At 38.5% G+C, this 17,500-nt stretch overlaps 1 protein-coding gene across 2 annotated transcripts in view; it reads left to right on the forward strand.

The window, feature by feature from the left end:
• The first annotated feature begins 3,800 nt into the window (after positions 1-3,800).
• The window catches only part of LOC140952072 (protein HIRA-like), a 27,480-nt gene continuing 13,780 nt past the window's right edge, over positions 3,801-17,500 (forward strand). The window contains exons 1-16 of one of the 2 annotated variants that reach the window (XM_073401487.1): positions 3,801-3,929; positions 5,083-5,145; positions 5,702-5,812; positions 6,020-6,110; positions 6,761-6,855; positions 7,972-8,067; positions 8,593-8,921; positions 9,695-9,751; positions 10,895-10,945; positions 11,966-12,036; positions 12,899-13,004; positions 13,747-13,957; positions 14,495-14,568; positions 14,857-14,942; positions 16,046-16,151; positions 17,352-17,410. In XM_073401487.1, coding sequence (XP_073257588.1) covers positions 3,893-3,929; positions 5,083-5,145; positions 5,702-5,812; positions 6,020-6,110; positions 6,761-6,855; positions 7,972-8,067; positions 8,593-8,921; positions 9,695-9,751; positions 10,895-10,945; positions 11,966-12,036; positions 12,899-13,004; positions 13,747-13,957; positions 14,495-14,568; positions 14,857-14,942; positions 16,046-16,151; positions 17,352-17,410 — 1,643 coding nt within the window. In that variant the 5' untranslated portion in view covers positions 3,801-3,892. Of the gene's footprint in view, positions 3,930-4,283; positions 4,472-5,082; positions 5,146-5,701; positions 5,813-6,019; positions 6,111-6,760; positions 6,856-7,971; positions 8,068-8,592; positions 8,922-9,694; positions 9,752-10,894; positions 10,946-11,965; positions 12,037-12,898; positions 13,005-13,746; positions 13,958-14,494; positions 14,569-14,856; positions 14,943-16,045; positions 16,152-17,351; positions 17,411-17,500 lie in introns of those variants that run through there. The other variant, XM_073401488.1, reaches the window with a different exon arrangement.

The raw sequence follows: 17,500 nt of genomic DNA on the forward strand, positions 1-17,500 counted from the left end.
TCGGGATCATAAGAACTTACCGTTTTGAAAATCTTCCGGTTTAGTTGGGTCCGCACTTTAATAACAATTAATGACTTTACTTCTGTTAGATTGTTCGCTTTTTCTATCACCATATTAAAACCATTTTTTATATCCTTCTGTCAGTTTATGATTGTCCTTGTTAAGGTGACTTTTTACTTGGATAGTTACCTCTCCAAATCTCTTGCTGTTTTTCCAACAAAACTGCTAACTTTCTTCGTTACGTTCCTCATCACTCAACCATGCACTGAATTTTACTTCTCAAAACTGAGGGAAAAGAAAAAGGAAAAAAAGATACCACTGCCGATTAAATTAAAACACTCTGGTAAGGTTTCAGTGTGCACTTGGCAGCTCTTTGGTAATTCGTTCAGTCAAGAGAAAGGCAAGAGATGATGATGATGTTTTAAATAGCAATAGCTGTAGCACTTACACTTTCAAATCACTTCCATATTGATTCGCAAGTTCTCTGTGTTGTTGGTACAGTTCTAATGTTATACCACCTTGCAATAGAGCGAACAGTTTTAGCAGCAGTAACTTTCATCAGGTATCGTTAAACACAAGCGATCCGTGATCGTTCAGGAGAAACTAGCTCGAAACTAAGATGCCGTTAAGAAATTTCAAAAATCATTTTGCGCATGGGCGAATATAGCTAATTATTCTATTTTGGTTCTCGTAAAAGAATAATGAGAATCTAATGTATTGAAAATACCTGTGAAGTATAATGATTTACATATTTGTTCCTTTTTATTTTAGCGTAACGGATTGCGATTAGAACTACATACAAATGATAAACCTTAAGAAACACCAACTTGAACGCGTAGTCTTTTGTTCATTGTTCAAGGCTTTTTTTCAAGCATTTTAGGACCCGTCCGTTTATTTTCATATGGAACTGCACATGTTTATTGCATGTCCTAAGTTCATGCTTAATTACTGCATCTCATAATGGTAATCCAGTCATACATAATAGTTATATAGAGAGAATACACAGAAAGATTGAATTACATTTTCAATCAAAATGTGAACATGACAAAACGAGCATGGTCGGCAACATTCGCTAGTAAGTAACAGTATCGTAGATAATTCATGCTTACTGCAGCAGTATAAATGAAACACAGTCTGTTAAGTAGCCTGTGTAGCAGGTGTCGAATCAAAAGGGGTAGGGGATTCGGAGGAAGGGAAAAAGGGAGGGGTATTGGGGAGTTGACTTTTTCATCAGTCGCTGAAAAAACTAGCCGTTGTCGAGAGGTTATTTTGATTGTTGGGGACGTGCTTTCAGTAGTGGCCTACTTACCGTGTTGAGAGGTGGCCGTTAGTTGAGGTTTGACTGTGGTCGCTTTAGAGCGTGCAAACATCAAATCAGTGTAAGAAGAGAACAGACAGCAGTCTGGCCTTTATGTGCGTGCAGATTTGGAGACAAATTTCGCGCTTAGCCTGTGTTATCTTTATCCCGGGTGTTTAAATAGGACATTCCCAATAGTTAATGTAGCAATACAGTGATACCGAAGAGGCATGAACGGTGCCCCTGCAAGAACATTAATTATTTGTAAGATCTTCTATGAGCTTCAATGGTGCTTGAAAGACTTACTACTTTTGCGTCATTTGTTTCACAATTAACCCCAAGGAACTTCATATCCTGAAACATTTCAAAAGAACCAAGAATTATCAAATCATCATTATATTTCTGCTCTGGGTTTGGAACATAGGCATCCAACGACGGTTTCCTCCAAAATACATTGAAAACACCTTTTAGGCTATCCAGAGCACGTGTTTTCACCAAGCTTTGAAACTATTGTGGTCAGTGCTCGCTCATGAGAATTGTTTGACATCTTTTTCACAACTCCAGGAGAATTTTTTAAGGCACAAATTAATGACTTTAACTCAAATTGACCTAAAACAGCAATATCCTGGCAACACAGTCCAACCAACCTTATAGGTTCAGTTTCTGAAAGAAATGCATGTGCGTGAGTGCTGTGCCCTATGGCAAAAAAGTAATACTCGCGGCAAAGTGGCTCTCTTCACTGGCTCGAAGTTATGCATATCCACTGTCTAACAGACACTGATAAAGTTGTAGCCTGCGTTACAGACACTCTGAACTTTCTATACAAACAATGAAGTGGCAAATGACGATGCGACATTGACTCGTCCCAAGACCGGATTAAGTAATGCTTTCTATCCAGGCTAAGGAATATTTATCTACTTTTCTTATCATACAAGGTTTTTTAGATGTGTAAGTATTTTTTCTTTTCTAAACTGTGAGAACATTTATCATAAATCTGTGCCCCTGGCCGTATCCTCTCTTGACCCTTTCACCCCACCCATCCTTCTCCCGCCAAACACCCCTCCCCACTTCAAGTCCTATTCCCACTCGCACATTGCAAACAGAGGTATTTGCCAGAGCTTGTACTTGTGATTGACGGTATATTTTGTATAAGTGCGTCTTCGTAAGTCTATTTTGTCCTTATATGGAAATAAATGAGCATTTTTTGTTTTTTATACGCTTCTCCAAGCAGAAACTCAATATTTATATATTGTATCCTACGTAACCTGCAAGCAGAAGCAGAATTCCCATTTCTAGAAGAAGAAGAATCTCCTCCCATGAAGCTGAGGCACCCAACGAGAATATAGTTCAAAACCACTTAAACATAGCATTGTTAAACGTATTTTAGTATTTAAACGGTAGACGTAGGCATATTTCTATCCCCTAAAATTTTTCATCTGTTCGGATTTCCTAGCTGAAAGTCTAGTGATCCGAAAATTATGGGGATTAAAACTTACCTTTTCGAAAATTTCAGCCGGAAAAAAGGCTTCCGAAAATTCTAGGTGACTTTTTTTAGGGTAAAAATCCGTTAAAAATGGGCAATTATACCATTTTTTAAATGTTCGAAAATCCTAGGAGAGACAGGCAAGGAAGAAATTTTACAAGTGTTCCGAAAATTCTAGGTCTCAAATCGTCTTCTGAACACTGAGATATTTTCCGAAAATTGACGTTGGGTGCCCCTGATATTTTACCAGTCCCATACCAGATGAATACCGATTGCTCGAAAGATGCGGTTAATTTCAACCCAGGATTAAGCCAAATTTTATGTAAGGTTTTCTTCTCTAAGAACATGCAACTCAAGCCGTCAACGAAACATTCTTGTAATAATCCAGATTTTTTTATCTGTTCGAAGATTTTAGCATGAGAAATAAAGGCGCGCTAAGAGATTTTTAACTGAAACGCTTAGGAAAAATCAACAGTTAGCTAATAAAAATGTGGCTTGGGCTTCCGAATTTATGAAGTCAGTAAAGTAATCATAACCGGCGCATTAAGCTTAGTCCTGTGAACGTATATCCTGAGATCAGGCTCTCTTTCGTTTGGCTTGGCAAATAAATTTTAGCGAGCGAGACTCGTAAGAGATCAAGAGAATAGGGACCTTAAGATGCAAGGACGGCGACGGCAGAGAAAACGTCGCTTAAATAGTGAATTCGCGGTTTTTCAAGCTTAATCGCGACTATCCAACTAGCTTGTTTGTCTTACTTTGTCCAAGTTCAGGAAGAAAAAGAAAATTTTGTAGTTGCTTGTTTATAATTACGTGCTCCATAAAGTATGAAACTAGGCATTTTCACGGCTTGGCGTCATGCACTTGCAAAGTTGTTGTTTTGCTCATTACAATGTAAACCTATTGCTTTTTTGACGTTCTCGTTGCTGTCGCCGTCGTGCTCTTTCTACACGGAGGTCTGGGAATGATTTGTGAACGCCAGCTGTGCTGACAATTTATGTCCCCATACATGACGTACTTACCGTGGTTAGAAGAGTTTTCAAAATGGCGCCCTAACACACTTAATCACACTTCACTGACAGACCCTTCGGTTGTTTTCCCTGAGTTTTACTACAATGAGGTTGTTAAAACCAAGCTGGGTTTCTCATGAAGGTTAGGTTCTCATAGATACAGTAAATTAAGTTATCCCAGTGTAACGTTTTCAGATATCGATTGTGCGCTTGTTGCTCGTGTGCCTACATAAGCCTCAGCTTACATGTGTAAACTCTCAAGTCGAGTGCATGATAAATGTATCTCACTTTTATTTGAAATCTTAATGAAAGTTACTTTAGTTTATTGATGTTTTTGCATGTGAACATCCAAATAAACACTGCCTTTATATTTTCCAGTTACGTAGAAATGATATCCCGCAGACGTTTATTATGAACGCATTTTCTATTGTAAACATGAAAGTACTGGCCCCAGTTGTTCAAGATTTGGATAGCGCTCTCCACCGGATATATCGCCATCCAGTAGACCAGTATCACCAAAGCTATGTGCTTTACCTACTGGATAGTGGTTTATCCAGTGGATAGTCCTATCCACCTTTTAAACATCTCTGGCCAGGTGTACATGTATAATGAGTGAAATAGACAGATGTTGGTAATGCAACTGCAGAATAGTAACCTGTCAAGTCAGCTACAAATCTCTGCATAGTAAGTTACCTTAACTGCTTTGTGACCTTGCAAAAACAATAATATGATATGATTATATACAATAATACAGTCAAACCCTGTTAATAAGGACACTGAGGGGGTCATAGAAAGTGTCGGTATTAACAGGGTGTCTGTATTAAGCGGATTGAATTAAGGTAAAGCGTACATATTTAAGAGTTTGCTGAAGGGCTACTATTGATCGGTGTTTGCTGGATCTTTCAAAACGTTCATCTTTCAAAAGTTTCGGCAGCCGTTGTGCCACAAAGTAAATCTACCGAGTTGTGTAACTTCAGCGATTGCAGCGATCATATGAAACCACTCTCCAGTGATCACAGCGATTGCAGCAACAACAATCGCTGAGATATAAAAAGTTCTATCTCAGTGATCGTTGTCGCTTCGATCGCTGGAGAGTGGTTTCCATATGATCGCTGAACTATTTTTTCTCAGCAATCGCAGCGATTGTAGTGATCATATGGAAACTGAGCTTAATCTATCACAATCTGCTACCTGTATGCCTTACAAACTTATCAAACGCACTCTTCTAAGCTCTGATTACTCCTAGTAATAGATTTAATTTCCTGGGAAATATAAATTTGCCCTTGCAATTTCAGGTCGACCTCTGTTTGCAATTGACATTCATCCTGATGGATCCCGCTTTGTTATTGGTGGTCAAGGTGAATATTATATAATTTTGCTAGAATGTGTGTCATGGATACATGTACCGTAGAAGCTCATTTACATGTGCCACACCTTTCTGCTCAGTTTATGCTCAAATATTAGTTGTTGTGCAACAACCAGAAGTGCAAAGGGGTTCATGATTGATCAGGCTAGCTGATTCAGACACAGTTATGTCTGCACAATTCCAAACAAGACTAGTGACTAGAGTAGCAATGACAGAAGTGATTCATACATTGTATTTTATGATCCTCGCTGGCTTCTTTATACTGTGTGCAAAAATCGAAATAATTCATAAATTCACTCACTTTTTTTTACTTTGTTTGCAGTCTTATGTAGGGCTGTCATTAAGAAGCGGGAGGTGGGGATTTTCACTGGGTACTAAGAACGTGGCCCCCAGCTAATTTCATAGCAAAATAGAAGAAAAATAAAACCAAAAGAAATCCCTAGCTGTTTGATTCCCCACCTACTTGTTGTATTTACCCTGCAACTTGAAATCTTAGTGATGTCCCTGCTTATGCTTAACTATTAAATACATTTTTTCACATTGTCCAGGAGATGACTCGGGAAAGGTCACGATCTGGAACATGGCACCAGTAAAAAATGAAGAGGATGAAATGAATGAGAATGTGCCAAAGTTGTTGTGTCAGATGGACAATCATTTTGGTAGGTTTGATGCTATTTTTTTTTGTAACTTTCAGTCGAAATGTTTTCCTGCTCCTCAAGCAGTATGTTTGAATTAATAATAATGATGATAATAAAAATGATGATGACAATGATGATTATGATAGTGATGATGATGATGATGATGATAGTGATGGTGATGGTGATGGTAACCATTGGAGTTTACTACCTCTCTATCCATTTTTTTAGCCTGTGTTAACAGTGTGCGGTGGTCTTGTGGTGGTAAATACCTTGCTACTGGAGGAGATGACAAACTCATTATGATTTGGCAAATGGCAAGGTATGATGTAAATGACAAAAAAGGGGCATGTAACAGACATCATGTATTTTATTTTCTCAGCACAAACAATTCATTTTATACAAGGCATAATTAAGTAAAATTAATTTTGCATATACCTGCAGCGATGATTTAAAAAATCTAATCAATATTATTTTTTTTTATTTATGATACTTCTTAAAAACTTCTGAATAATAACAATTATTATTCTGAACATTTTGACAAATTTCTAGTTAATACCTAACAGTGTCATGACTTATTGACACCAGTTTTTCTCTAGCTATTACTGTAACTCTTATCTCCATTAAATTTAGAATGATGATTCATGTTTACTGTGTATTTATCAAGTTATGAATGCATGCAAGAATTTTGAAGAATGCTAAAAGAATGTCTCAAGTAACTCTAGCTTTTTGAGGAATCTCCAAACTTCACGCTGGAATACTTCAGCATTATTTGAAAATCTTCTTACACTTAGATTTTATACATGCAGCCATGTATTATTTTGTTAAACTTTGTTTCTTTGCTTTGTTATCATCATTGACCTTTAATACAATGTAGGAACATAAAAATTAATTATGTAAATTTATAATAGTAACGTAAAATAAATCATGCCGAGGATGATCTAGTTTCATTTTTGTTGCTAATATGAACAGATATTTTGTTCCTTCTACAACATTTGGTGGAAATACTGGCAAGCTGAATGTGGAGCAATGGCGATGTGTTCACACACTCAGAGGCCACATTGGAGGTGGGTATAATTAACAATTAATGAATGAGGCAGAGTATCTTATGAAGAATTATGGAGGTGGAGGAGGGTGTTACCGCCGAGGCAGATAGCACCGTCCGAGATCTCCATAATTCTTCATATGATACGAAAGCCGAATTCAATAATTTAAAAACATACCTAAAACATGCTTACCTCCATTGATCCATCGATGTTAAGTTCATCTTCGATAGTGCACGTTTAGGGTTGCTCAGCTCCGCAAATATTCTCCAATTAGCAGATGTCGCCCCTCGAGTTGTCTTCTTGCTGTTCTTGCCATGTTTTTAGCTATTATTTTGCCTAGTTCTTACTCTTGAAAAGGGTGAAATGTCTGCCATTTTTCTTTCCAAAACCAAAACAACTCAACTTCGTCCCCAGGTCTTCATGGTTAAGGGTGCATTAACCTGCAAAAACGCTGCATTTTTGACATCATTTCCTTGCTAAACACAACATTCTTCCAAATTTGGTCATCAGCAACTGGTTATGGTGAATTATGCGTTAATCAGAATCGGGGAAATATTTTGAATGAATAATAACAAATAATTAATCACACAAATAAAAACAACTGGCACTTCCAGAAATAAGGAGGAACCTGAAACCTGTATTAAGTGGTCACCCTGGGGGAATGGCTTACTGACAGCTTAATGCAGGTTGACCATTTAATACAGGTTTGATAAACCTATGCATGTACATGTACATGGTAAGAGTTATTCAAGAAAACGAAAATGGTGAAAGAGTGAGTCTATCCCACGACAAAGTGACTTCAAAGTGTTTCTACCTCTTCTTGTGTCAAGAAAAAGGAAGTAACGGCTATGGACAGTCTATGTGCTGCACTGGTATGGTTCATCTTCTCAAAGTGACAGTTTAATGGAGGTACAAAGACAATTAAAAAATAACTTGACGGGACAATGGAAAAGTCAATTGTGACCGTCAAATTGAGGTGACCGCTTAATACAGGTCAGTTTAACAATAACAAAGGCAAAATGATTTCCAGGACTTTGGCAAGGAACCTGCATTAATAGAGGCCCGCTTAATACAGGTTTGACTGTATTATTTCTTTAAATTATTATTGTTACAAATAAAAATTATTATTTTATGTAGATGTGTTAGACCTTGCCTGGTCACCCGATGACAGCTTCTTGGCCTCTGGTAGCGTTGATAACACAATTACAATATGGAATGCTCAAAGATTTCCAGGTTTGTATTCCCTCTTGAATAATTCTTCACTGTGGCTTCTGTAAGCCTTCTTCAAATCCCCCTCAAAAATTTTATAAGTATAACATGTAATGCAATGCCATAGTGCCAATGGTAAGTGTAAACACTGGTTCAAGGTGTTCATATGCATGTCTGACTAACCACAGTCTTGTTTAATATGAGTACATGAAATAAACTCTAAAGATCAGTTGTTTTGGCTTTCATTGCATGGAAAAATCCAGGAATCTGGTGGACCATTACAATGTAGTTCAATTTAGCATTTCAATGGTCTAAACATTTGCAGTTAAAGAGATTTTTTACAAATTTATACATATTCTTATTATGGAATATGATCAATATAATTTATTGATAGTAAATGTACCTTAAAAAGATACAAGTTTTTTAATAATGCCTGTACATTGATACTTCCCTCTCCATCCTGTTTCTTAGTATCCTCAGGATATCATCTATTGTGTGCTGTTTTGTCTTGATGAATAATGTTCACTTGTATTCAAATATTTTTTTCAGATGTGGTGACTGTGTTAAAAAACCATTGTGGAATGGTTAAAGGAATCACATGGGACCCTGTTGGTAAATATCTGGCCTCTCAATCAGATGACAAATCATTAAGAGTGTGGCGTACATCTGATTGGCAGCAGGAAACTGTGGTAACGGAACCATTTGCTGAATGTAGTGGTACAACTCATGTGCTGCGACTTAGCTGGTCTCCAGATGGACACTATGTAGTTTCCGCTCATGCCATGAATAATTCTGGCCCTGTAGCAAAAATCCTGGAAAGGGATGGCTGGAAGATGAAGATGGATTTTGTTGGGCACAGGAAGGCTATTACTTGTGTGGTATGGTCATAAGATTAGTTTACATGCACATGCAAGTCTTACTGTTAACAATTAATTTTGTATTTAAATTAATTGGGGGAGCAAGGGTTGGCACCTTGGTGAGAGCACTCATCTCCGAGCAGTGTGGCCCAGTTTCAAATCCCGGCATCGACACCATATGCGGGTAGAATTTGTGGTTGGTTCTCTCCTTTGCTCTGAGAGTTTTTTTTTGGGGGGGGGGGGGGGGTATCCTGGTTTCCCCCTCTCCTCAAAAACTAACACTTCCAAATTCTATTCGATGTGGAACCCACAGAGACGTTTCAACGAGTTTTTAAGAACTCAAGTGTTTTGTGGGTAAACAAATTACGAAAAATTACAAAAGATTGCAACAACCAAAGACACCGACTAATGCAATTTTCAGGCATTTTCTGCAATATTGTGGGGAAGTGGAGTGGACACAGTATGACCACTACATGTTCAAGTGAAGAATGTTTACTGTAACTACCTGGATCTTCATCAATCAGTTGTTTTCTCAGCCTGTCATATGTCCTCTTGTACTGACATGTAATCAGTGTTTAACCTGCCCAAGCCCTATATTACAAGGCAATGATAACTTTAGACTTGTATTAGTCCATACATATACAGTGTATGTGAACTCATAGATAATTCATTTCGTAGTTTAAATTTAAATGTGACTTGTACATTGTACAATAAAGAGTAGGATAGATTTTAGAATTACATGTATTTGCACTTAGTATTAAAATGTACTACAATCACATTTTTCAATAAAACAGCGATTCAATCCCAAGTTGTTTGTGAAGAAAGTCGGTGAAGATTCCTCCAAACTCAAGGTATGTGGCAAGGATCCGATCTGACCTGGTATTGTAATATTTTATATGCTTTGTGTAAGAGAGGGCATAACCTTGCACAGCAGTCAGCATGTGGGCTTCCCACTTAGACCTGTAGCTGCTGTGAGTTTGTTTCCTGAAATAAGTAACCATCATCTCTAAACAGGTTTTACTATGTAAACAGTTATAACATGATGAATATATGAGTATTATATAATTATTATTTGAACTGTGGGATAAAGAAGACCTGAATGCAGAGAAGATCATTACAACTACATAAGTTGCGTATTTAGCTGTGATGATCTGTTCAGTAAATAATTACATGTATGTCAGTATTTCTGTCAAGTTTCAAGTAGATACATGAATCAGAGCTATTTGAAGTAAGATCCTTTGAAGGCAGTAGCTTGTAATAATTGCTTTAACTTGTTAATGTGAAAATCAGGACAAAGTGCATGTCGCTGACATCCATTGAAATTAAAGCACTGAAGCAGGCACCAGTCTTAGTCTAGTTACTTCATGCTACAAGGTCATCCATGTATGTTCAGCATGTTTACCTACAGCTTGTGAAACGTCTGTGATTCATACATACATACATGGACATGTGTAAAGGTAATTGAACCGAGTGGAATGCAGTTTGGTCTAAAATCATACGCAAGGTTTTTTGAAATCCGATGAGCGCACCGCGCGAGTTAGATTTTAAAATCACTAGTATAATTTTAGACTGAAATTGCACGACGCGAAGTTTAACTACCATTTTGTTACAGCCACTTTGAAATCTCACAATTTAGTTGCCCAAATACAGGACTTTAGTCAGTACCATTATTTTACTGATCCAGTAGTCGTTTTTTTTTTTGAAAATGTGAAAAGGCAAACACTTTTACATCTCATTTTGTATGCAAATCAGAAATGATGGAATTTAGAACAGATGAGATTTAGATCAATAAAGGGTGTGATTCGTGAATAAATCACGTTGCTGAGAGCCAATCAGATCGCAAGGATCACCAGTGATTTCAAAATGGATGTAATAAGGGCCTTTATCACTGCCTTACGTTATTTATTGTCTATAAAATAATAGTTACTATTAATTTTCCTGCAAGCATTATCGTTGTCAGTACAGTGTAACTTACTTTGTATTTTTGTCTCTAGCAATACTCTTGCTGTGCAATTGGGAGCAGAGACAGATCTCTTTCAGTATGGGTGAGTTGACATTTGACCACCCTGGAATATCTAGTTTGTTATCCTTGTACACAGCTGGGAGTTTTATAAGCAACAATGTTTATGAGCAACGCACGTCAATCGGAAGTGGACCTTGTTTTTGCAATCTTGGGGCGTGATTTTGACCACTTTTTCGGGCGAATCGTCTCTGTGAGAGAAGAGACACTTAGGAATTTACTTTTATTAGCGTCAGGGCATATTAAAAGGGAAAAGGACTTACTTTTGGTTGACATACGTCGCTTAAAAAAACTCACCAATGTTGTCCCTGACTGCCTAAGTCCATTGGCGCCACTACAGCAAAAGCTACCTGTATATTTGTAGCTATGTAGTCTACAATATTACCCGCATATGGCAGATGGGTGGTATCAGCGTACATCCTCGATTCACAGTTTGACAGACAGTTTGGAAGGCCGTTAATAAAAATGATATAAATAGCAGTCGTCCTGAAATAGTCCCCTGGGGGAAGCCACAACTTCAGCTAAGAATACCGTAAATTTAAGATGTGTAATGGTGGCAGCAACGCGAACGTTCAAGAAAAAATAAAATAACAAAATCAGTAGGTTTTAATAAGCATAACGATAATTTTGCACGCGCATCACAGTATTTGGTTCATTTCTTTGTCGTCCCAGCACGACTACAATGTGAAACCTCTTGATGCGAGGAATTATGGCGGACGCACAAGACGTGCTATTCTTTTTTCTCTTTCTAAAAATCACTCGCATTTTGCGAGTTTGCGAGCGTTAATTTCGAGCCCTGAAGTATACACTTAACTTTTATTCTAAAAATTACCGCTCCATGCATTGGGTGAGACTCGTTCGCTTTCGTGGATGGAGGGGCAAGAAAAATGTAACAAGGCGCTCTTGTGGGAGAGAAGAGCGTTAATTTTTGCCCGCACCACGGTAGCCAGTAACCGGCTTACAAACATTCAAAATGATGAGAGAATCTCGTTCTGTTACAACGGGAAGTTGTTAGTAACGTGTTATTGATTCTTGTTCTTGACAGTTAACTTCATTGAAGAGACCGCTAGTTGTTATGCATGATTTGTTCAACCACTCAATCATGGATGTGTCATGGTGGGTTCCTTAACATTCATTTTTATGCTTGGTTCAATTGTATCAATTAGTATAAATTGATGTTTCTTTATTCGTTGAATTTTTTCAACAAGCAAAAATAGTAATTGTACCGAGCATAAAAATTGAATCAAATCGTTCTAAATAAAGCATTCGCGTGGTATTTACGCCAATATCTGTAAAATCAAGTAAATCTTTATGCTTTTCGTGGGAACTTTTTAAGTGATAAGAACTACAAATTTCAGCAATATTGGAGCTTATATATAACTAAAGGACAGTTGTAGGTCAATGGCCACTAAGTTATAAAATTGTATTATACATTGATGTTTTTCAAACAATGATGTCCAAATTGCGGTACCCTGCAAAAACATTCTTCACGCATTTCACGTTTATCGTAATAACGGTTTTTTGTGTGTTTTATGTGCGTGTTTATCTTTTTCTGGTAACTTATACAACAAAAATGGTTACAAAACATTCGGTGACTACATGTAGAGTTAGCTTCGTCCAGTTGCTCTATTTTTCTAGTTTCTATTTGTAGTTTTTTCCTTCGTATTACCAAACAGATTGTTGTTATCGTCGAACGTTTGCACTGTACACGTATAATGTTTTGTATCAGTCGTTCTTATTTTTAGTGTTGCTTTTCGTCTAGATAACGGCATCAACAAAGTGATTGCGAAATACGCTATTCTCGCATCACAGCTCTGTTTCACGGGATATTACAGTTTTCTTCCTGTCGGAACAACCATTATTTCCAAGCTCCAATTAGATTTGGAAATCCAGAGCCACAAGTTTGTCTGTCAACGGAGACTGTTTATTGCTCACTCTAAACTTAGTCGATTTATGTAATTGTGTGTAATTTTAACAGGAGCGATTCAGGATTTCAGTTGCTGGTTTGTTCGTGGGATGGTACTGTGGCTTATGCTGATTTCACAGCAGAGGAACTTGGCAGACCAATGTCTGAAGAAGAAAAGGTATATCAAGTATATAACATTTTACATTACGAAATAAAAGCTGTACCCGTAAAGCAAAGCCAAAGAAATAACTTATAAGGTTTTGTAAATTACATGTATGGCACAGAAATAGTTGTATGTTGGTTTCTTGAAAGATGATGCGTATCTGCATTTTGATCATACACACTCTCATTTAAAGAAACTAGAAAGAATAATAAAGAATAAGACAGTATTAATTTACTAGTTTTCGAGGAGCCTCACAATTAGGTCTTTATTGTTCAAGACTTGTCAAATGTTACATCATCAATCATTGCCAGCAGCTGGGAATCAATGCAACGTGGAAATTCTTTAAAAAATGGACTAAGAAAGAAAAAAGTTGATATTTCAACCAGTTTTTTGTGGTCTACTTATGGCCATGTAGAATATATCCCTTAGATGGAATTTTAACAAAGTGAATATGAAAGTTGAGTATTAAGTTTTGGGTGTAAAGGCAACGAACGACACTTGTGAATTTGAACTTCTGCGGCACAAGCAACATTAATTTTGTGTCATAAGTAGGTGGAATATGATCGTCCCGGTGAGTTTAGTCCTGAATGGATGTGTTGTTGACAGTGACTGACGTTTTGACAACCTGTGCAGTAGTCATCTTCAGAGTCAAAAAGTTGTTATTACATGTGACAACTTTTTGAGGGGGCATAACCGTGGGTTCAGGTGACTTGGTCCAGGAGTCTTCGTGAAATGTTGAAATTTATTGTATTCGCAGGAAAAGTTTCACAAGCAAGTTTATGGTATCAGCATCAGCAGTAGCAAGTCGAACATTGCTATCATTGAAAACCCGGAGATGCTGAAGATTCAACAGAGACACATCATGAAACAACAGACACTTGCTAACACCAGCAAACCCTCTGCACCTCCTCCTCCCTTGGTATCCTCCACAGGAACACCAACAAAACAGGAGTCATCTGCCGTGAATGGTACGTTTTTAGACAGATCTCAGATACCTGCCTTAAATTATGATTTGCCCAAAGTATTGCAAGCGCTATTATTGGTGAGAATGGCTTCATCACCTTGTGTAATGCACTGCACGTGTCTTACATTTACCAGACCAATACAATACTATTGTGGGTTCCTCGCTTCGTTAAGTTCATTCCCGTGTATTAATCCGCACTCAAGGAAAATCTGCCTATAGATGTAGCCGAGGCCTTCAAACACTAACCCTGTTTTTAAAAATCCTTCATTTCGCGACCTTGTTTGACACAAGAGACCTTACATTAGATTATTTTAGAAATAAATGTTGGTACCACACGTGATTTTTCCTGTAGTCCGCCGTTAGGGCCTGCATGAACTATCACTAACGCAGCCATCGATGAATCCGTTTTCGACACTTTTCTTTAATTTGGCGCCAAAACGAAGCGCAACGTCAACGTTTGGGACTCCCTTCCCCACCCTACTGAGTTGAAACCCGAGGTGATCTTCAAAGTAATTCCTTTCCCTTTTATTTTGTTTATAAGGAACAAGTAGTGCAAGTCCCCAAGGTACAAGTTTCTTAACCAGCCCGATAACGAAGAGTCCAACAGATCCCGCTGTAAGTACCTTGGAATAAGGAATTCTTGGATTTGTGCTCAAGATCTTTACGATTGGTTACATTGAATTCTATAATTATGTACATTGCTCTGAACCTGCTTTATTCATGGTGTCTGGCATAATTATGATTTCTCTGCGAAAACTAAGATTTTCCAGTTGCGCGGGAGCAAAAGTTAGACGCTAGGGACCACCGGGCTTTGCTAGAGCACAGCCTTGTCTGCCATTACATTTTTTCCGTTTTTCGAAAGTAAACATTTAATTATTGTCTTCGTTCTTTTTTCTTATGAAGAATGTCCGGCAAAAACAAGTTGAAACGAGAACGAAGGATGGCCGCCGTCGTATCACCCCCTTGCTGGTCTCATCAATGGAAGTTAGGTAAGAGTGAGCAAGTGTTTTATCAGGATTCACCTCAATTTAACTGGCCCCAACCAGAAATCTATGCAAGTCTGTTGTGTCCGAATATGCTAAGGACGCAGGTTACTCCGTCGACGGGGCCAGTGAAAAAATTATTGGCCAGGAAAGCTACCGTCTTTGACGCAAGACCGTTGAGGCCATAAACATTCACGTTCGCCAACTGGCAATGAACCGCTATCAGGGCTACGACTTACCCTGAATTTATGGAACAACAGCAAACAATTTTACAGCCTCATCAAAACCATGGTGCGAATAACATTTCAGCGTCAATGATGAAGGGATCAGGTTGGGTTTCGAAAGCTCTGCGTTACTTGTTGTTGTGAAATTTGTTGGTGTCGAAGAACATTTCTCTGTAACATCATGTGCCAACAGCTGAATCTTCATTCTTTCAATCTTGTTTATTTTTTCGCTTTGTTGTTTGTTTGTTTACTTGCTTTTTGTTGTTGTTGTTTTTTCTGTTTACTGTGGGGTCTGGGAGAATGGAAAGTGGTAAGACCATTGGCTCACTTCTGTAGCATTCATCTCTCTCCGCGGTTTAAGTCAAAGGTCGCACCAAAGAAAACATGCCTGCTTCGCATTCTTGGTAACGCTTATGTCATCTTCAAGTTCCATGTATCATCGACGTCTCAAGACGCCTCGCCGTGAATTTTAGGACCATAAAGAAAATAAAATCGGCCACACTTTTTACGTTTGTTTGTTTCTTCCTTTCACACGGTAACAGTTGTTTACGATTTTGAGCTTTCATAAGTCTGTAATATCTATATAGTTGGAAAACACTAAAGTGAAAATTTTTCTCTCCGCCTTGGGCGTCGCTTCTCTTCGCGGGAAGCGATTACCGGGAGCTCGGTGTACTACATGTACATTTGGAAAGAGAAAAGAACAATTCGAGAAGCCTGATATTTGTTGTTGTTGTTGTTTTTTTTTTGTCAGAGATAACGGAGTGCTCGGCCGATAATCGCCTCAGGGGAGAAAATTACTCCTAATCTAGGAAACATCCAAGTTTCTCAGTCACCTTGGAAGGCTTTGTTTGGTTGACAATAGAATTTTGTTTAAATTTTTTTTAGTGATTCGCCTGTACCATTTGGAGGGTCATCAGCTGCTGTCTCGCCACTGGCAGGCTCCAATCTGAGTAGTACATCCCAGCCATCCTCTATTCCTACTACATCTCAGGTAACGTACGTTTAGTAAATTAATATGTTTTATGTATACCGTCCATTTACCCTTTAAGGTCATTTCGAGAACAGATTCTTGATGCTATAGAATCACGGTATAGTTTTTTTTGCCAGCTTTTAAAATACGAGGCTGCGTTTGAGAGTAAAATGTTTTCCCTTTAGTATGGCAAAATACATAAATTGGCTGTTCAGTCCAACACCTCCTGTAAACGAACACTCAGTCATGTTCCCAGTAATACACAACATTGTATTACTTACCTCACTTTAATTGGATACCTTTACCATTTGGAGGATCATCAGCCGCTGTCTATACACCGTCAGATTCCAGCCTCCGTTTGTTAAGAGTTGTTCCTCGGACAAGTGTTGTTTTTTGACGAGTACTCAGTGAGTACTGTCCACCTCATTAGTTTTGACCCCACTGCATGACGAGCAGGAGGCAGCGTGGCCGAGTGGTTAGAGCGCTGGTGCCTCTAAATTCAAGTCCCACCCTCACCGCTAGCTGGATTTGTTCTCGGTCGTCTAGAGTCGGGCGTTTAATTTGAATTTTATTTATCTTATGCTATGTTCACACTATCCCCGATGGCTTTTGCACTAACACGAAAACGGTGATTTCGGCGCTATTTCTGTGATGGAGGGAAGCTACGCCGCGCCGATCTCGAAAGCCGGTGGAGCGTCACATATCGGAAGGTGTGCCATACTTTGGTGCAGTGATAACTGACACCTATTCGGACCCTAGCAGAAGTGAATAAGCAGGAAAGAAGACTGGAATTTAGTGCACCAAACTCTCTTAGCCAACCGCGCCGGCACGATGTTCAATGTGTGTGAACGACTTGTGCCACCCCAGGCCGTTCCTTTTCACCCTATACCAAATAGCTTTCCGTGTCGGCACGAAAACCTATCCGATGTAGTATGAACATAGCCTTAATTTACTTTTTTATTCACTAAGTGAACACTGTTTTTATTCCCAAATGGTCGGCTTCAGAAGGTTCGTCTGTACCGCAAAAAAGGAAGTTACCATTCGCGTCTCGCTTCTTCCGCGACGAGAATCGCGTAGCGCAACCAATCAGTAAAGAGACAATTTGTGGCATTGTCGTGCCGGCCTGCGCGAAACCAACTCGTCTCGCGTACTAATAGGCAATGCATGCTTGCATGCTTGTATGACAGCTCTTGTTTGATATTATGTTTGTTTATGTGACAGACGTTAGTAGCTTTGGACAACAGAATTGGCGAAAATGCTACAACAGGATTCACAAGCAAGTAAGTATTGTTTGGTTTGTTCCTTAAGATTATGCAAACTGAACACTTTGAGGTAAGTTCCCATCCTAAGAAAAAGCATCTTAATGCATT

This window comes from Porites lutea, chromosome 11, assembly GCF_958299795.1.
Source record: "Porites lutea chromosome 11, jaPorLute2.1, whole genome shotgun sequence".
NCBI lineage: Eukaryota > Metazoa > Cnidaria > Anthozoa > Scleractinia > Poritidae > Porites > Porites lutea.